The 17,463-nt window shown below is 51.0% G+C and overlaps 1 protein-coding gene across 1 annotated transcript in view; it reads left to right on the top strand.

Annotated features, from left to right (window-relative positions):
* Positions 1–1,357: 1,357 nt before the first annotated feature.
* Positions 1,358–17,463, top strand: part of SLC28A1 (solute carrier family 28 member 1) — a gene marked incomplete at both ends in the record, with an annotated part of 32,006 nt that continues 15,900 nt past the window's right edge. The window contains 7 exons of the mRNA XM_080691681.1: positions 1,358–1,450; positions 2,475–2,670; positions 2,885–3,031; positions 5,394–5,574; positions 7,677–7,818; positions 9,056–9,169; positions 10,856–10,933. Coding sequence (XP_080547807.1) covers positions 1,358–1,450; positions 2,475–2,670; positions 2,885–3,031; positions 5,394–5,574; positions 7,677–7,818; positions 9,056–9,169; positions 10,856–10,933 — 951 coding nt within the window. The remainder of the gene's footprint in view (positions 1,451–2,474; positions 2,671–2,884; positions 3,032–5,393; positions 5,575–7,676; positions 7,819–9,055; positions 9,170–10,855; positions 10,934–17,463) is intronic.

The following is a 17,463-nucleotide window of genomic DNA, read 5'->3' as shown; positions in this document are numbered from 1 at the left end:
AGAGAGAGAGAGAGAGAGAGAGAGAGAGAGAGAGAGAGGGAGAGAGAGAGAGAGAGAGAGATATGAGGAGGAAATGGGAGATTTTGTTTCATCATCATGACTGTCTCGATGCTCAGATTTGAAGCACGGCTCCTGTCTGTGACAGCTGCTGCTTTCTAGTCCCCCGGCTTAGGAAACAGGTTGCTGTTATAATTACTGAGCCAGTGAAGAGGGAGCCGAAGAGGCAGGGGAGAAGAATACAGGGATGGCTGCTTCCTGGAGGAGGCAGCCTGGAGCCAGGCCCCGAAGAGGTCAGCCTGGGAGCCCGAGGCAGGAGGGCAGGGGAGGAGGGGCAGCAGGAGAGGCAGCCCCACCGAGGGCCAGGCCCTCTGCTTCCTCGGGGAAGAGCTGGGGTCCCTGCCCCAGCTGTGGCCCTGCCCTCTGGGAAGGCCTAAGCTACTGCAACTCTGGATTCTGCCCAGAAACTTCATAGAAATTAGAAGACAGGCCAGAGTGCAAGCAGGTTGGACCCAGCTCGTCCCCACAGCAACCCCAGCTTCCGTCTTCCTCCGAGAGCCACCTGTCGCTTCCGTCTTCCTCCGAGAGCCACCTGTCGCTACACATCTGTGCGTGGGACCCAGGTCGTGCCCCTCTGCGCAACGGTGGGTCTGGGTGCACGGGCAGCGGGCTCCCCGGGCTCCGTGTGCGCGTGCGGCCCAGGTGTGTGGGTCTGGGTGTGTCCACTTAACTCTACTGGAGTTAGATGGAGCAGGGTGCTCTCCAGGAGGAGGACTAGAGGCAAGACAGAAATTGCGAGAGGGGGGTTAGGATTCTTGTTTACAGATGAGTTGAAACCTATGAACTAAATGTTGGGGGGGAAAAAGAACTGGATTGGTTCTTGGAATTGAAAAGTCCAGGGGTATCTGGTTTCAGGTGTGGCTGGATCTAGGGGCTGGAACAATGTCTTCAGAATGTCATGTCTCCATCTCTCAAGGGTGGGAAAGTACAATACAGTGAGCATATCACTTAACGTCAGCGGTGTTTACTTGTCATGGGTGGCCACGAGAGTGGGGCCTCTGCAGAGAGACTCCTTCCTCTCCTTCCCTGTGAATGGTGGAGTGTACTCTTCTGCCTGGGACTCCCAGGGCTTAAGGGGACTTGGCTCTCACAGGTTCAGAGTGAGGTAGAAAGGCCGCCTGCTCTGTGTGCAGGGCCCAGGTTGGGAGTGAGCCTGAGGTAGCATGTGTGCCCCCCAGTGTCTCCCCCATCCCGCCTCTCCCCTTCCTGTCCCCGCTTCCCCAGGCCCCTGGCCTAGGCCCGTGTGGCCTTCCCTTCAGTCCTGGGTCTCCCTGACTCTTTCAGCTAGAAGGTCTGGCACATGGAGAACGACATTCCGAGGAGAGCGTCCATCTCTCTCGCGCCCATGGCCCACGGCGTGGAGAACACAGGGGCCGAGTTCCTGGAGAGCCCGGTGTGTGCCTCCCCACCTGCACGGCAGCCTGTTGGGCCTCGGGCGGGGGGGTCTCGGCTGAGCATGGGGGGTCTTGGCCATCCTCTCCTGCCTCCTCCTTACCTCTGCCTGTGCCACTAGGAATCCCCGGGATGTTGGACCCCCCAGCAATTTATTTTACTCATTAAACATTTAATGAAGGTCCTAGCAAGGGCGCAACATTTATACTGCAATCAGAAAGATGAGAAGAGACCAGCCGGTGGGCCTGCGGGGCAGGGGCTCCTTGGGGAGGCCAGCCCGGAAGGAGCTCATCTTGACCTTGATATGAGCTTGGAACTCAGTAAGACCCCCTCTGTTCCCCCAGCCTCCTCCCACAGGCCCCTCTCCCTTTCCAGCCCCGGGGAAGCTCGCACTGTGTTACCTGCAAGAATGCAATTCCATGACTGAGGGTAAACAGTGCCCTGGAGTCACAGCGAGGTAGCCTGCCCAGGACGCCCATAGCCACAGCAGTCATCAGTGTCCCTCCCTGACGCAGGCCACAAGCTCCCTGAGGGGTGGATGTGTCCAGCCCAGAGGCCTGTACACTGCGCGGGCTCAATGTGTGCACGGCAGAACTCCATTAAGCAGCCCTCTGATTATTTCCTATGGTGCGCTGGGTGGAAGGCTGGCCCTGACCACTCCCCATGGCTTTAGGAGGAAGGCCGGCTCCCTGGAGACTCGAGCTCTGCAGATGGCAGGGGCCGCTGGGGTGCTGGGGCCCCGAAGCCCTCCTCTAGATGGTAGGTGGCTTCTGCAGTTTGTGGGCTGGGCTGGGCAGGATGAGCCTGGGCTCCTGGAGGTGGAGGCTCCCTCCCCCTTGGCTGAAGGGGCCACCGGGCACTTTGGCAGCACCTGCAGCTAACTAAGCCAGGCACAGGCCCCTGGAGAGGACTGAGGGCTCCCCCTGCCCTGGCAAAGTCAGCCACACCTCCCTTCCTCGAGGCAGCTGCTGGTGGCTGAGCTCCATGAACACTGGGCTCACATCTTGGGTCTCTGTTCCCTCCAGGGACAGAGAGGTGACCAAATGACCGGACTAAGCCCCAGAGGCAATTGGGGCAGGCAGGAGCCAAGCTGTTTCGCACAGCACACCCTCTTTTTAGAACAGCTGTTGCCAACAAAGATAAGCATCCTGGTCCAGCAGGGGCCCACGTGGAGAGGGAGCCTCGCCGGCTCCGTGGACAGGCGGAGCTACGACCGAGGAGGTGGCGCAGCGCACGGTCCTGCGTGTTGACACGGGTCTAACCCAATCACTTTATTTCCTCCTGTGGCCTGGAAGCCTGGGTGTCTCTGGGGTGGCGGGGCCTGCGGAGCTGTTCCAGGCCAAGCTCAGATCCTGCCTGCAAGGCCCACGTGCTTGACCCCCTGGGCACCGGGCCGTACTCAAGCAGCTTTCACCTGAGGTGGAAGGGTGCTGAGGGTCCCTGGCGGGAGTGGGGGCCACTCGTGGGCTCTGCTGGTCTCTCCCCAGGAGGAGCCTGCAGCAGCTGGTCCCGAGAGCCCGCGGCTTCTGCAGGGAGCATGTACAGCTGTTTCAGTGGATCGTCACGGGCCTGCTGTGCACAGGTGAGCGGGCCCCGCCCACCCAGGACACTCCCTGCTGCCCTGGCCTCTGCATCCCGGAGAGGGTCATCCGTTCACCCAGCTCAGGGCCAGCCCCTAGGCTGGGCACTGAGCATCATTTGAGCCATACCACATCTTGCCCTGAAGTATCCATTCCCTCGCCAGCAAGGATGGGCACAGGTGTGCCCACCAGATGCAGCAGGTCATCGGGGGGCACCCAGGAGGCCTGGGATGGTTAAGGAGGACTTCTGGGAGGAGGTGACCTTGCATTCTCACGGGAGAGTAGGCATCAGCTGGGTGGAGGGGAAGGCCTGGGAGGAGTGAGAAGCCTCCTCTGCAGAGGCCTCACCAAGCAAAGGCGGACAGCAGTAGGCTGTGGGCTTTGGCAAGTCTAATGGGGCCAGGGGTAAAGTTCTGAAGCGGTGGCTCAGGACACGAGGCCTGGTACTGGAGGCGGGTGGGAGGTGCTCAGGACTTTGATTTTACTCTCAAGTCCAGAGAGAGCCACCGAAGGCACAGGGAAGTGTCCAAGTAGAATATCCGTGGCCACAGGAACCTGGAAGAGGGCGCGGGAGAGCCAGGGAGGAGACATGGAGGGCTGCAGCCTGTGTGGACCTGGGAGGTGGAGCTGGGCTCTGTGGTGCATGCCTGAGGTGCTGGTACTTGGGAGGCTGAGGCAGGAGGATGGAAGGTTCATAGCCAGCCTCACAACTTAGCGAGAACCTGTTTCAAAATACAATTTTTTAAAAAGGGCTAGGGGTGTGGCTCAGAGTAGAAAGTCCCTGGACTCAATCCTCAGTACTAAATAATAAAATAAAATAAAATGAGACTGAGAGGTGAGCAATGGCAGGGCTGGATAGCAAAGCCGTAGGGAAGCAGTGCCAGCACCTCCCCTCTCCCCTCCCCTGGGGCTCCACCTCTCCCACCCCGACCTGTCTGCTTCTCAGCTGCCCTTGGTCCCGAGGCTGGCAGGTAGCCTCAGAGATGCCCCCCCCTCGTGGCCTGTTCTGTCCCCACCTCTCCTGTGGTGGTCACTTCTGCTGTCCCAAGCCTGCTGGGACTCTGCCATATGCCCCATGGTGCCCCCGACATCTCAGCTTCTCCCAGGACTCCCTCGCACGCTTTGCCACAAATCCTGGGCTCTGGCCACCTTGCCAGGCGTGGGCCTCTCTGGGACCTGCCGGGTCCTTGCTCTGCGGTCCCGCTTCCTCCACATTTTACCTTTGTGGCTCTAAGTCCCGCCCACCCTTCAAGAGCCCTGGGTGTTGAAACTTGACGCCCCTGTGGCTTCAGCTGCACTCCTTTCTGGAGCGTGGGCACGTGGGCACGGCCAGCTCAGGAGATGGGGCAGAGAAGGGAGACTGCCAGGAGAAGATGGTGGCTGGTGACATCTCAGAGTGGGACAAGGCCCGCAGAAACTCCTTCATGAGCTCACCGACATGGCTTTGTCCTCCATGGACCTTGTGCTGCACCGAAGCCCAAAGATGTACACCATACTGTCTCAGGGTCTCCATAATACATGTCCTTCTCACATTTGATCAGCACTTTACAGTTTGCAAAGCCCTCCCCCCCCCTTTTTTTTTGGCACTGGGATGAAACCCAGGGGCATTCTACTTCTGAGCTACACCCCAAGCCTAAATTTTTATTTTTATTTTTTTGCCATACTTGGGATGGAACCCAGGGGCATCCTACCTCTGAGCTACACCCTCAGACCTATTTTTTATTCTTTATTTTTAAACAGTCTCACTGAGTTGCAAAGGGCCTCACTAAGTAGCTGAGGCTGTCCGCGAACCACGATCCTCCTGTCTCAGCCTCCCAAATCAAGCATGTGCCACCACGTGTGGCTCGATTTTATTTTTATTTTGAAACAGGATCTCCCGAGGTTGATGAGAGTCTCACTACTTGTCGAGGCTGTCCTCAAACACACGATCATCCTGTCTCAGCCTCTCAAGAACTGGGATTACAGGCAATGTGCCACCATGCCTGGCGCAAATCCATTTCTTACACATGCTACCAGTGAATTCCTAACAGAGTGGGGAAGAGTTCTCATTTCCAGACAAGGAAAGCGAGGCTCAGAGAAACTGTGTGACAGCTGGGGGTGGGGGTGCACACCTGCAATCCCAGTATTTGGGAAGCTGAGTCAGGAGGATCACAAGTTCAAGGACAGCCTCAGTAACATTATAAGAGAGACCCTGTTTTGAAACAAATATTGGTTCGGGTATAGTTTGGAGGTAGAAAACCCCTGGGTTCAATCCCCAGTACAAAGAGAGAGAGAGACCAGATGACTTTGAAGGGGGCTTTTGCTGGGGGGCTCCAGGTCCTGGAGAGGTGGTGCCCGCGCTGACCCTGCCCTGTCCACCCCCAGCTTTTGCCTCCTTCCTGCTCGTGGCCTGCCTCCTGGACTTCCAGCGGGCCCTGGCGCTGTTCGTCCTCACCTGTGTGGCCCTTGGCTTTCTGGCTTGCAGACTGCTGAAGAGGCTTCTGGGACCGAAGCTGAGGTGTGTGGAGCTCCCGGGGTGTTCCCGCCTCGGCCTCTGGTTGGAAAGGTGAGTGAGCTGGGGAGGAGCCCGGGCCCAGCCCAGCCTCGGCTTCTTGTGCAGTGGAGAATGCGCCTCACCCTGCCTGCCTTCTGTGCCCCCGGCAGGAGTTGCTGAGTAGCTTCAAAGGCTGAGTAGCTCCGTCTGTCTCCATGGGGCTTTGCCAAGTCTCAGCCCCAGTTACTGCAGGTGACTGTGCTGGCTGGGACAGGACTTGACAGGTCCTCACACCCAGAGGGCCTATCCCAGCCTCTGTCAGATCACCTGGAGCAAGCCTGAGCCCTACACCTGCCGGGCCACCTCTGGAGTCTGGTTCAGCAGGCTAGATTGGGGTCCCAGTGCCAATATTTTTTTTATTAGCCCTCAGCGGATTCTGGTGTAGCCAGCCATTTTCCAGGAGAACATTTTGGGTTGGGATCCCTTGGTCTGGAAACTAGATTCCCTGGAGCTCTGGAAACAATGGAGGTGCATAGGGTAGAAGAGTGAGGTTAAGGAAAAGACTATCAGACTCTTCCCCATTTAAGTCTGTTTTCTGTTGCTGTAACTGAATACCAGAGACTGGGTGATTTATAAAGAATAAAGGTTTTGCTGGGTTCGATGGCACAAATGTGTAATTCCAGTACTTGGGAGGCTGAGACAGGAGGATCACAGGTTTGAGGTCAGCTTTAGCAATTTAGTGAGACCCTGTTTCAAAATAAAAGGGCTGGGGGTATAGCTCAGAGGTAAAACACCCTGGGTTCAATCCCCACTAACACACACACACACACACACACACACACACACACACACACGTTTATTCAGGCTCACAGTTCTGAGGGTGGGAAGTCCACCAGTGTGGCCCAGCAGCTACTCAGCTTCTGGGGAGGGCCTCCTGCTGCTTGGACTCCTAGCAGGAAGCCAAAGGGCCCGCCACAGAATAGGAGAGGCTGCGTGACTTACAACAATCCAGGCCTACAGTAGCTGATCAGTCCTCTGAGGGCTGGACCCCTTCCTGCCGGAATAAACCCATTCCTCCACGGAAGTCATTAATACTTCCTAAACCATTAATTCCTCCCAGGAAGTCATTAATCCCAACCTAATTGCCTCTTCAAAGCCCCATCCCTCAGCACCGCCTCAGTGCCTTTTAAGTTTCAACATAAAACTAGGTGTGGTGGTGCAGGCTCGTAATCCTAGGACTTGGGAGGAACCCTATCCCAGCCAGAGCTTTCTGCCCCAGCCCTCCAAAACTCTTTCCCTCACATTCAAAACACAATCATTTCATCTCAATGGACCTCAAAGACTGAATTTGGTTCAACATCAACTCAAAACTCTGAAGTCCAAAATCTCATCTGAGACTCACTCCTCCCAGCCGTGAGCCTGTAAGAGAAGACAAGCCATCTACCTCCAGCATACAACAGCGGGACGGGCGTCGGGAAGCACCCACAGCCCCAGAGGGAGAGGGAGGCAGGGAGAAAGGTCCCAAGCACATGTGAACCCCAGGAAGGCAAGACAGTATGTCTTAAGACTCCAGAACAAATTTTTCACGCTGTGCACTGCCTCCTGGACACACTGGGGCAGTTTGGTCCCCCAAAGCCTTGGGTGACCCTGACACCACGGCTTTGCGGGGGGCTCAGCCCCAGTGGGTCAGAATTGTGCGCAGGTGCCTGAAACCTTTCCAGGCTGCTTGCACACGACCATGGCTCTGCAGATCTGGGGGCTCAAGGGTAGCCTCGCTCTTGCAGCAGGTCTGCCCGACGCCCCTGCCCCCATGGCTGTTCCTCTGGAATCCAAGTGGAGGAAGCCGGACCTCCACAGCCCTGGCATCTGAGGGCAGCACATTGCGGGGCAGCAGGAAAGGGGAGCTGCCTAGACCAATTCAGAGGTCTGCAGAGGCCCCCTCAAACGTTCAGCTGCACCCCGCAATCCAAGGAACTGCCCACAGCCTAGGAAAGGCTGCGCACAGGATAGGAGGGATTTGTGCCCGGAACCAGAGAGCCAGGGAGAGCGTTCCCTCCCAACAGCAGGAGTGACAAGCCCGCAAGCCCAGGGGGTCATGCGGAGTCCCCAGAAGAGTCCTGGTGGGCCTTCCTCAGGCGCCGCCCTGTGTAACTGCTCTCTGCCTCTCCCTGCAGAGGTTTCGCCCTCGCTGCCACCCTGGCCCTGATCTTGTGGCTGGTTCTGGACACCGCCCAGCGGCCTGAGCAGCTGGTATCCTTTGTGGGAATCTGCGTGTTCCTCGCCCTCCTCTTTACCTTCTCCAAGTATCGCCGCGCTGTGAGTGCCTAGTGGTCAGCGGGGCACAAGTGAGCCGGCGCCCCCTCTGCCGCCCGAGCTGCGGCTGGGAGCCAGGGCAGGGGCCAATGCTCCAGTCGGGCAGGTGGCTGTACAGAGGACAGGCTCCCCGGGCAACTGGTGAGGAACATCCTGGGAATCAGAACCCCCCGAGGCAGTCACCCTCCTTAGCAGAGCCCTGGAACTCCCCAGCAAGGCAGCGGCACTGCCAGGAGACGCCCGCTGGGCCAAACCCAGATGTCATCAGGGCTTTATTTCCTGTGTGTCCTGAAGTCTGTAGCTTCAGGGACGCCCTCCTATCCCAGAGCCCCAGTCTGTGGGAGGAGCCGCGAGCTTCCTGGAATTAGTAGTTTAACACAGCAACTCTCAAGCCAGGCATGGGGGCACATGCCTGTAATCCCAGCTCTCAGGCGGGCGCGGTGGCGCACTCTTGGGAGGCTGGGACAGGAGGATCACAGGTTCAAGGACAGTTTCAGCAAGGAGTGAGATTCTCATCAACCTAGTGAGACCCTGTTCAAAATTAAAAAATAAAATAAAATAGGGTTGGGGTATAGCTCAGAGGTAAAATGCCCCCAGATTTAATCCCCAGTACTGAAGAAAGAAAGAAAGAAAGAAAGAAAGAAAGAAAGAAAGAAAGAGAGAAAGAAAGAAGGAAAGAAAGAAAAGCTGTCAGGCCCCATCTCAAGCCCACTGAGTCAGGCCCAGCTGTCTTCATTTCAGCAAGTCCTCGGGCATTCTAAAGCACACCAGTGCCCAATTGCCCCTCAAGGAGGGCCCTGCTGGAGGCACCCCTCTCCTTCCCCCTCCCCCCTCCTTTTCCCCTCCCCCTCTCACTCTGCCTCCACTCCCAGCAACCCTCCCCACCATGGGATCAGGACCCCTCCCCAGGGCTACAGTCAAGCGGCTCTCCTCTGTGGGGTGGGCATCGAGGGAGTGGAGATGGGGGATCCAGGTGGGCGGGGCATGCACACTGAGTGGGAGGGGCCCTGGGCCCTGGCAGGCTGGTGCCCACATCTCAAGGCCAGAACCCAGGGATTAAGGCCACGCATGCTCTAAGTTGGACTGGTTTCACAGGGCCCCTGGCTGGCTCGTGTGCCACCCCGCCCACTGCCCATCTCACGACTGCAAGGGCACGGTCTCTCAGGGACCCCAGGGAGGGTGCATCCCCCTCCGCCCCGTGGACCTCAGGAGCTGAGCTCACGGGATGTTTCTGTGGCAGGTGTCTTGGCGGGCCGTGCTCTGGGGCCTTGGGCTACAGTTTGCACTTGGACTCTTCGTCATCAGAACAGAACCAGGATTTGTTGCGTTCCAGTGGCTGGGGGACCAGATCCAGGTGTGTGTGTGTGTGTGTGTGTGTGTGTGTGTGTGTGTTGGCGGCTCAGGGCACCTAAGGAGGTGGGGAATGGGGCAGGGGCCACTTGGGGGGAAGGTAGGGAGGGAGGCCGCAGAGAAGCTTGGGACCTGGAGGGAGGCATGGATGGGGCCCAGACCAGGTGGCCTGCGGAGGCCAGGACCGCTGCCTCTTCCCCCAGGCTGGGGCTGCAGGCCTGAGGGACAGCGTCTGTCCTTCCAGAGGCTGGGTCTGATATGAAGGAGTCCCAAACAGGGAGGTTCTCAGGGTGCTGAGCACCACGGAACGTGGCCTGCAAAGGTCACCAGTGATTTGGAACTTCGAATAGTTAAAGTTGATAAAAACAAAACTCCACAAATGATTTACTTTGATGTGTTCTTAGAAATGATGTTTACTGAAGTTTATTTATTGAACTATATATATATTTCATTGTTGGTTTTTTTTGCAGAAGGGGAATCGAAAATTATTTATTGAAATATATATATACATATGCTTATATATATTTACATATACCCGTATATATTGCATATATGCACATACACATATATAAAACAGATGTATATTTGTGTTTGTTTGTTTGTTTGTTTGTTTTGGCAGAACTGGGAATTGAGTTGAGAGGTTTATATATGTTAGGCAAGCACTCTTTACTTAGCTGGCTATATCCTCAGTCCCCTTTCTCTCTTTCTTTCTTTCTTTCCCTTTCTTTCTTTCTTCCTTTCTTTCTTTCTTTCCAGTACTAGGGATAAAACCCAAAGGCATTCTACCTCTGAACTATACCCCTAGCTTTTTTTTTATTCTTTACTTTGAAACAGGGTCTCACTGAGTTGAAAAGTAGTAGCTGAGGCTGGCTGCAAACCGTAATCTTCCTGTCTCAGCCTCCTGAATCCTTTTCTCTTTTCTTTCTTTCTTTCTTTCTTTCTTTCTTTCTTTCTTTCTTTCTTTCTCTCTCTCTCTCTTTCTTTCTTTCTTTCTTTCTTTCTTTCTTTCTTTCTTTCTTTTTTACAGTATTAGAGATTGAACCCAGGGGCATTCTACCTCTGAGGTATACCCCCAGTTCTATTTTTTTATTCTTTATTTTGAAACAGGGTCTCAATAAGTTACAGAGGGCCTCACTAAGTAGCTGAGGCTGACTTGAACCATTGATCTTCCTGTCTCAGCTTCCCAAGTACTGGAATTACAAGCGTGCACCACCACACTCAACTCCCTTTTATTTCTTATTTGGAGACAGGGCTTCACTAAGTTGCCCAGGCTGGCCTTGAACTTGTGATTCTCCTGTCTTAGCCTCCTGAATAGCTGGGATTACAGGTGTGTGTTACCATGTCCAGTTTGAAGTTATAATTTTTTATTGTAGTAAAATATACATAAGAGAAAATTTACCATTTTAATCATCTGTAAATGCCATTAAATTCATATACAATCATGATCTATTTCATTTATTTAATCATGTGCAACAATCACGATTTATTTTATTTTATATTTTTGCAAAATACAGAGACTTGAACTCTGGCGCATTATAACCTGAGCTCTACCCACAGCCAGACCGTGTCGAGGAGGCCTGTGGCCTGGAGTCCCTCCTTCCACCCGGGCAGCCCCTGCTCACCCCAGCTCTGGCTGTGGCTGCTCCCCCTTCCCAGCCCACCCTGTGCTTCTGCTGTGTTTTCTGTTCAGATCTTCCTGGGCTACAGCAAGGCCGGCTCCAGCTTTGTGTTCGGCGAGGCTCTGGTCAAGGACGTCTTTGCTTTTCAGGTCAGCCTGACTCTTGATGCAAAAGGGGCTAGCGGCTGCTGCCCAGGCCTGCACCAGCCTGCGGGGCCAGGCTGAGAGAGGGCAGGGCCTGGGCGGAGAGGAAGGGGCTCCAGCCACACAGGCTGGGGCCTGGAAAGTTAATGAAGCTTAAGCCTTGGGTCCTGGGAGGCACCCGGTAATGCTTCTGCCTGGAGATGTGTTTCTGCTCCACTTTGTAAAATCTGGGAAAGTGGGCTACTTCTGCACTCTTGGCTTTAAAGATGAACAGATGATAGAATTTGGGGAGATTGAGGACAAGAAGAGGGGTGGGGGTATGGGCTCCTGCTGAGACCTTAACCCCTGACATGCTGCAAGGACTGTGGCCCCATAAAGGATAGTCTCCAGAGGCTCCAGGGGGCCTCTCAGGACTCCCCTCAAATCCCCCAGCCCACCTCTGCCAGGAGACTGGCTCTTCTCAGTGTAGCCTCAATTTATATCTCCCTCCATCCATCTCCTCTCTCCCTCCCTTTTTCTTCCCTTGCTACCAGCAAACATTTACTGTGCATCTATTACCATGCAAAATGTCATAGAGGAAATTAAGGTTAAAGACACGGTTCTGTTCCAAAGCCCTGTTGTCCAATCGTAGAGCCTTGGCCCTATTTGTTTATTTCCTTATTCTTGTGGTACTGAGGATTGAACGCAGGACACTTTACCTCCGAGGTACAACCCCAGCCCTATTTTTTATTCTTTATTTTGAAACAGGGTCTCACTAAGCCAGGCTTCGAGTGTATGCCTGAGTGGTGGCTAAGAAAGATACCTGGCTTCAGATGGTCAAACCTCAAGCTCAGGAGCTGCAAGCGGGGGAAGGTGGTTTCTTAGAGGGAAATTAAAGCCTCACTATCTCTAGAATGAGGGAAGGGTGCCAGGCAGGCCAGGCGTCCGCAGCGTCCGCCCTGCTTCTCTCCCCAGCTCAGAGAGCATCTCCTGGCTTGTAACCGGTGCTCCCCTTCCTCGCCAGAATTTCTGCCCGTTTTTCCTTTCATTCTGGAAAAATGAGTGCACACCTGCCACTCAACATGTCTCCCTGAATCACCCTTTACAACCGACACTTCATCCACTGTGAGTGCTGGGAGGGAGCTCAGTGGCTTTGGGCCTCCTCTTCCTATGGCAGAGGGTCCAGCCAACCCCTGAGACAGGCAGGGTCCCTGCCAGGATCACTCTGTGAGGACCACTCTGTGAGGGAGGTCAGGCCCACTACCAGAGCCAACCCTCCCCGCACTCCCAACCAAGTCCTCCCCTATATAGAAAGATCAGGGGCACCTTGTTTCTCCTCCACATACAAAGAGCAGCCCTAAGAACAATAATGAACACTTGAAAACACACCCACGAGCTGGCATGGTGGCGCACACCTGTCATACCAGTTCTTAGGAGGCTGAGACCAGAGGATCACAGATTCAAGGCCAGCCTCAGCAACCTAGTGAGGCCTTCTGCGACTTAGTGAGACCCTGTTTCAAAATAAAAAATAAATAGGGCTGAGGGTGCAGCTCAGGGGTAGAATGCCCTTGGGTTCAATCTCTAGTACCAAGAAAAAAAAAAAATAGGGCTAGGGGTGTGACTTGAGGGTAGAACGTCCCTGGGTTCAATCTAAGTACCACAAAAAAAAAAAAAAAGAAAGAAAAAAAAAGGAAAAGAAAAGAAAAAGAAAACATATCCATGGTAGCAAGACTTTGAGATTTGTAATTGAGTAGAGAGAAATAATAAGGGATGTGGGTTTATCATTAACCAGACCCAGTATTTCTCAAACAAGCCCTTTTCCCGCAGAGGTCATGTCCTCTGGACAAATTCCTGCTCAGTGTAAGGCAGGGTCAGGCTGAGGGCCCCTCTTGCTCCCTGGATTCTCCTCACTAGTCACCAAAATTAGTTCACTCACTGTGTATAACACACACACACACACACACACACACACACACACACACACACACTTTCCAAGCTTGGAACTTGGCCTCCAGGTAGTGTGGCTTTATTGGATGCTGAGCTGAAAAGAAGACTCCAGAATTTTTTTTTTTTTTTTTTTTTTGTGGTGGTACCAGGGATTGAACCCAGGGGTGTTCTACAGTTAGGCTGCAACCCCAGCTCTTTTTTAATTTTTTTTAATTGAAAGTAAATGTTATACATTTAATCTGTATTTGGTGCCCTCTCCCCCCCTCGTTTCCCTTCCTCCCTCCCGATATTTAATACCCAGGCTAACCTTGCTATATTCGTACTTTTACACCTATTTGGAAATAGCCGCTCATCAATCAAGTTCAGCCTCCTTCCTCTCTTAGTTTTCCATTCAAACTTTGCTGAGATTTCCCTTCCATTATCTGGAGTCCCTCTGGTATCCCCAATGCTCACTCGTTAGGGCATATTAGAGGAAACATATGTCCCTTCTCTTTCTGTGTTTGGCTGATCTCACTTAACATAATGCTTTCCAGCCCTTTCCATCTTCTTACGAATGACATGATTTTGTTCTTCTTTATAGCTGAATAGAATTCCATTGCGTGTATTTCCCATAACTTTGCAAACCATTCATCTGTTGATGGGGGCCTAGGTTGTTTCCAAATTTTGGCTATTACAAATTGTGCTGCTATGAACATAGGTATGCATATGTTGCTGTAGTTCTCTGTTTTCAACCCTTTTGGAAAAATACCCAGGAGTGGTAAAGCTGCATCGTATGGTGGATCTATTCCCAGTTTTCTAAGGAATCTCTACACAGATCTCCATAGTGGCTGAACTAGTTTGCATTCCCACCAACAATGTAAAAGAGTTCCTCTTTCTCCACATCCTCTCCAGCATTTATTATTGTTTGATTTCTTTATGCTTGCCAATCTGACTGGGGTTAGATGGAATCTCAGTGTAGTTTTGATTTGCATCTCCCTGATGGCTAATGATGAAGAACATCTTTTCATGAATCTATTGGCCATTTGTATCTCTTCTTTTGTGAAGTGTCTATTTAGTTCATTTGCCCATTTCTTGATTGGGTTGTTTGTTTTGCTAGTGCAGAGTCTTTTGAGCTCTTTGTATATTCTGGATATTAGCCCCCTATCGGAGTGGTGACGGGTAAAGATCTTCTCCCATTCTGTAGACTTCCTCTTTAGGTTACTGATGGTTTCCTTTGATGAGAAGAAACTTTTTAGTTTGATGCTATCCCACTTGTTGATTATTGCTTTAATTTCCTGAGCTTTGGAGGTTTTGTTGAGAAAGTTACTGCCTGTGCCAATATGTTGTAGTGTTGAGCCTATGTTCTCCTCTAATAACTTCACAGTCTCTGGTCTGATTTCTAAGTCTTTGATCCATCTCGAGTTGATTCCTGTGCATGGTGAGATATAGGGGTTTAGTTCCATCTTTCTACAAATGGATAGCCAGTTCTCCCAGCACCATTTGTTGAAAAGGCTATCTTTCTCCAGCGTATGAGTTTGGCCCCTTTGTCAAAGATCAGTTGACTGTAGGTGTGTGGATTTGTTTCTGTATCTTCTATTCTGTTCCACTGGTCAGTGTACCTGTTATTGTGCCAGTACCATGCTGTTTTTACTACTATTGCTCTATAGTATAGTTTGAAGTCTGGGATTGTGATGCCTCCTGCGTGATTCTTGTTGCTGAGAATTGCTTTGGCTATTCTGGGTCTTTTCTTTCTCCATATAAAGTTCATGATTGCTTTTTCTAGGTCTGTGAAGAATGTAGTTGGTATTTTAATGGGAATTGCATTGAATCTATAAATCATTTTTGGCAGAATGGCCTTTTTGGTGATATTTATTCTGCCTATCCATGAGCACGGGAGGTCTTTCCATCTTCCAAGGTCTTCTTCAATTTCTTTCTTTAATGTTTTATAGTTTTTGTTGTAGAGGTCTTTTACATCTTTGGATAGGTTTATTCCTAGGTATTTTATTGGTTTTGAGGTTATAGTGAATGGAATTGATTGTTTTATTTCTTTCATTGTGGATTCATTGTTGGTATAAGGAAAAGCCTCTGATTTCTTTAGGTTGATTTTATATCCTGCAACTTTGCTGAATTTGTTAATTAACTCCAGACGTCTTTTGGTTGAGTTCTTAGGGTCTTCTAGGTAAAGGATCATGTCATCTGCGAATAAGGATAATTTTAATTCCTCTCTTCCTATTTGAATTCCTTTGATTTCCTTCTCTTGTCTTATTGCTGTGGCAAGAGTCTCAAGGATTATATTGAAGAGGAGAGGTGATAGTGGACATCCTTGTCTTGTTTCCGATTTTAGGGGAAATTCTTGCAGTTTTTCCCCATTCAGTATAATGTTGGCTTTGGGTTTGTTGTATATTGCCTTAATGATGTTGAGGTATGTTCCTTTTATTCCAATTTTCTGTAGTGTTTTTAAAATGAATGGGTGTTGGATTTTGTCGAAGGCTTTTTCAGCATCTATTGCTATGATGATGTGGTTTTTATTCTTGATTCTATTTATGTGGTGGATGACAAGTATTGATTTGAGTATGTTGAACCAACCTTGTTTTTCCGGGATGAAACCAACTTGGTCATGGTGTATTATTCTCTTGATATGGTTTTGAATGCGTATGGCTAGTATTTTGTTTAGAATTTTTGCATCTATGTTCATTAAAGATATTGGTCTGTAGTTTTCCTTTCTTGAGGTATCTTTATTTGGTTTGGGGATTAATGTGATACTGGCCTCGTAGAAGGAATTTGGGAGAGTTCCATCTCTTTCAATTTCCTGGAATAAGTTATGAAGTATTGGTATTAGTTCTTTACTGAAGACTTTGTAGAATTCAGCTGGAAACCCATCTGGGCCTGGGCTTTTCTTTGATGGAAGAATTTTTATTGCCATTTCTATTTCATTGTTTGCTATTGGTTGGTTTAGGCTTGCTATGTCCTCTTGGTTCAGTTTAGGTAGGTTAACTGTGTCTAGGAATCTATCTATTTCTTCCATGTTTTCTTGTCTATTGGAGTATAAATTTTTAAAGTAGTTTCTGATAATCCTTTGAATTTCTCCACTATCTGTGGTGATGTCTCCTTTTTCATTTCTGATTGATTCTCTTTTTCTTTTGGTTAGGTTGGCTAGGGGTTTATCAATTCTATTAACCTTTTCAAAGAACCAGCTTTTTGTTTTGTTGATTCTTTGAATTGTTTTTTTGTTCTCTATTTCATTTATTTCTGCTCGAATTTTAATAATTTCCTGTCTTCTGCTGGTTTTGGGGTTGGACTGTTGCAGTCTTTCTAGATCCTTGAGTTGTGCCAATAGAATATGAACTTGGTGATTCTGAGTCCTTCTTATGTGGGCACTCAATGCAATAAACTTTCCTCTTAATACTGCCTTCATAGCGTCCCAGAGATTTTGGTAAGTTGTGTCTCTGTTTTCATTTATTTCCAAAAATTTCTTTACTTCTTCCCTAATTTCTGCTCTTACCCACTCATCATTCAATAGTGTATCGTTCGTCTCCACGTATTTGCATAGTTTCTTTTGAGTTTCCTGTTGTTGATTTCTACTTTAATTCCATTATGGTCTGAAAAGATGCAAGGAATTATATTACATCTTTTGAATTTGCTGGTGCTTTTTTTTTTTGCGGTTGTACCAGGGATTGAACCCAGGGGTGTTCTACAGCTGAGCTGCAACCCCAGCTCCTTTTTAATTTTTTTTTTTTTTATTTTGAAACAGAGTCTCACTAAACTGCTAAGGGCCTTGCACCTGTGATCCTCTTAGCTCAGCCTCCAAAGCACTGGGATTCCAGGTGTGTGCTGACACACCTGCCTCAGGGTCATTTAGGAACCAGCAACCTGCCCGGCAGGCAGATCTCTGTGTGAGACCTTGGGCAGGTAGCCCCTTGATGTGCCCACTCCTCAGCTGCTCATTTGCTTTGAGGATCAATGAGTCACACACTGTGGGTACCAGGCACATAGTAGGGCCTCATAGCAGGCACACAGTAGGACTTGATGCCACTTCCCTCATCCACAGCAACGCTGCCCTGTACTGCCTACCCTGTTATTTTGTCATCTCATGTGCTGCAAGCCCCAAAGCTGTTTCTGGGCTGTGAGATCATATTAGCTAGAAGGACCTTATTTAGTATTAAATATCCCACCTGAGAGAACTGGGGGTCACCCCGTCTTCTCTTCTGCTTCCCCTCCCTCTCTAGCAGTCACCACCTCCTCCAAAACACAGCTTCCTATCTGCCCCAAATCCCACCTTGCAAAGATGTCTCTTGGTACTAATTCTGCAGTGGGTCGGGAGCTAACAGCCGGCACCTCCTTCCTGGCCCGGCCTCCCCTGGGTCCTGCCAGCCGCCCTGCAGTCCCTCACATGATCAGCCGCAGGGGCAGTCTAGACAGTACATGATCCTCTACGTGTCTCCCTCCTGGGAGAGCAGAATGAGGTCACCCCTGTGCTGGGGGAGTCTCCAGCCCCAGGCAGCCGGGCGTCATGGGGCGGGAGGCCGGTGTCTGAGCTCCCTGTCAAGTGACATCGCCAGCTGCAGTTCAGATGTGGAGTACAGAAGCTCAGACAGAGCCCAACTGTGCAGGGAGGCCCCAGCAGGACTGGC

Source organism: Muscardinus avellanarius (assembly GCF_963383645.1).
Source record: "Muscardinus avellanarius genome assembly, chromosome: 3".
Lineage (NCBI taxonomy): Eukaryota > Metazoa > Chordata > Mammalia > Rodentia > Gliridae > Muscardinus > Muscardinus avellanarius.
This window is presented reverse-complemented; position numbering and strand designations above follow the sequence as displayed.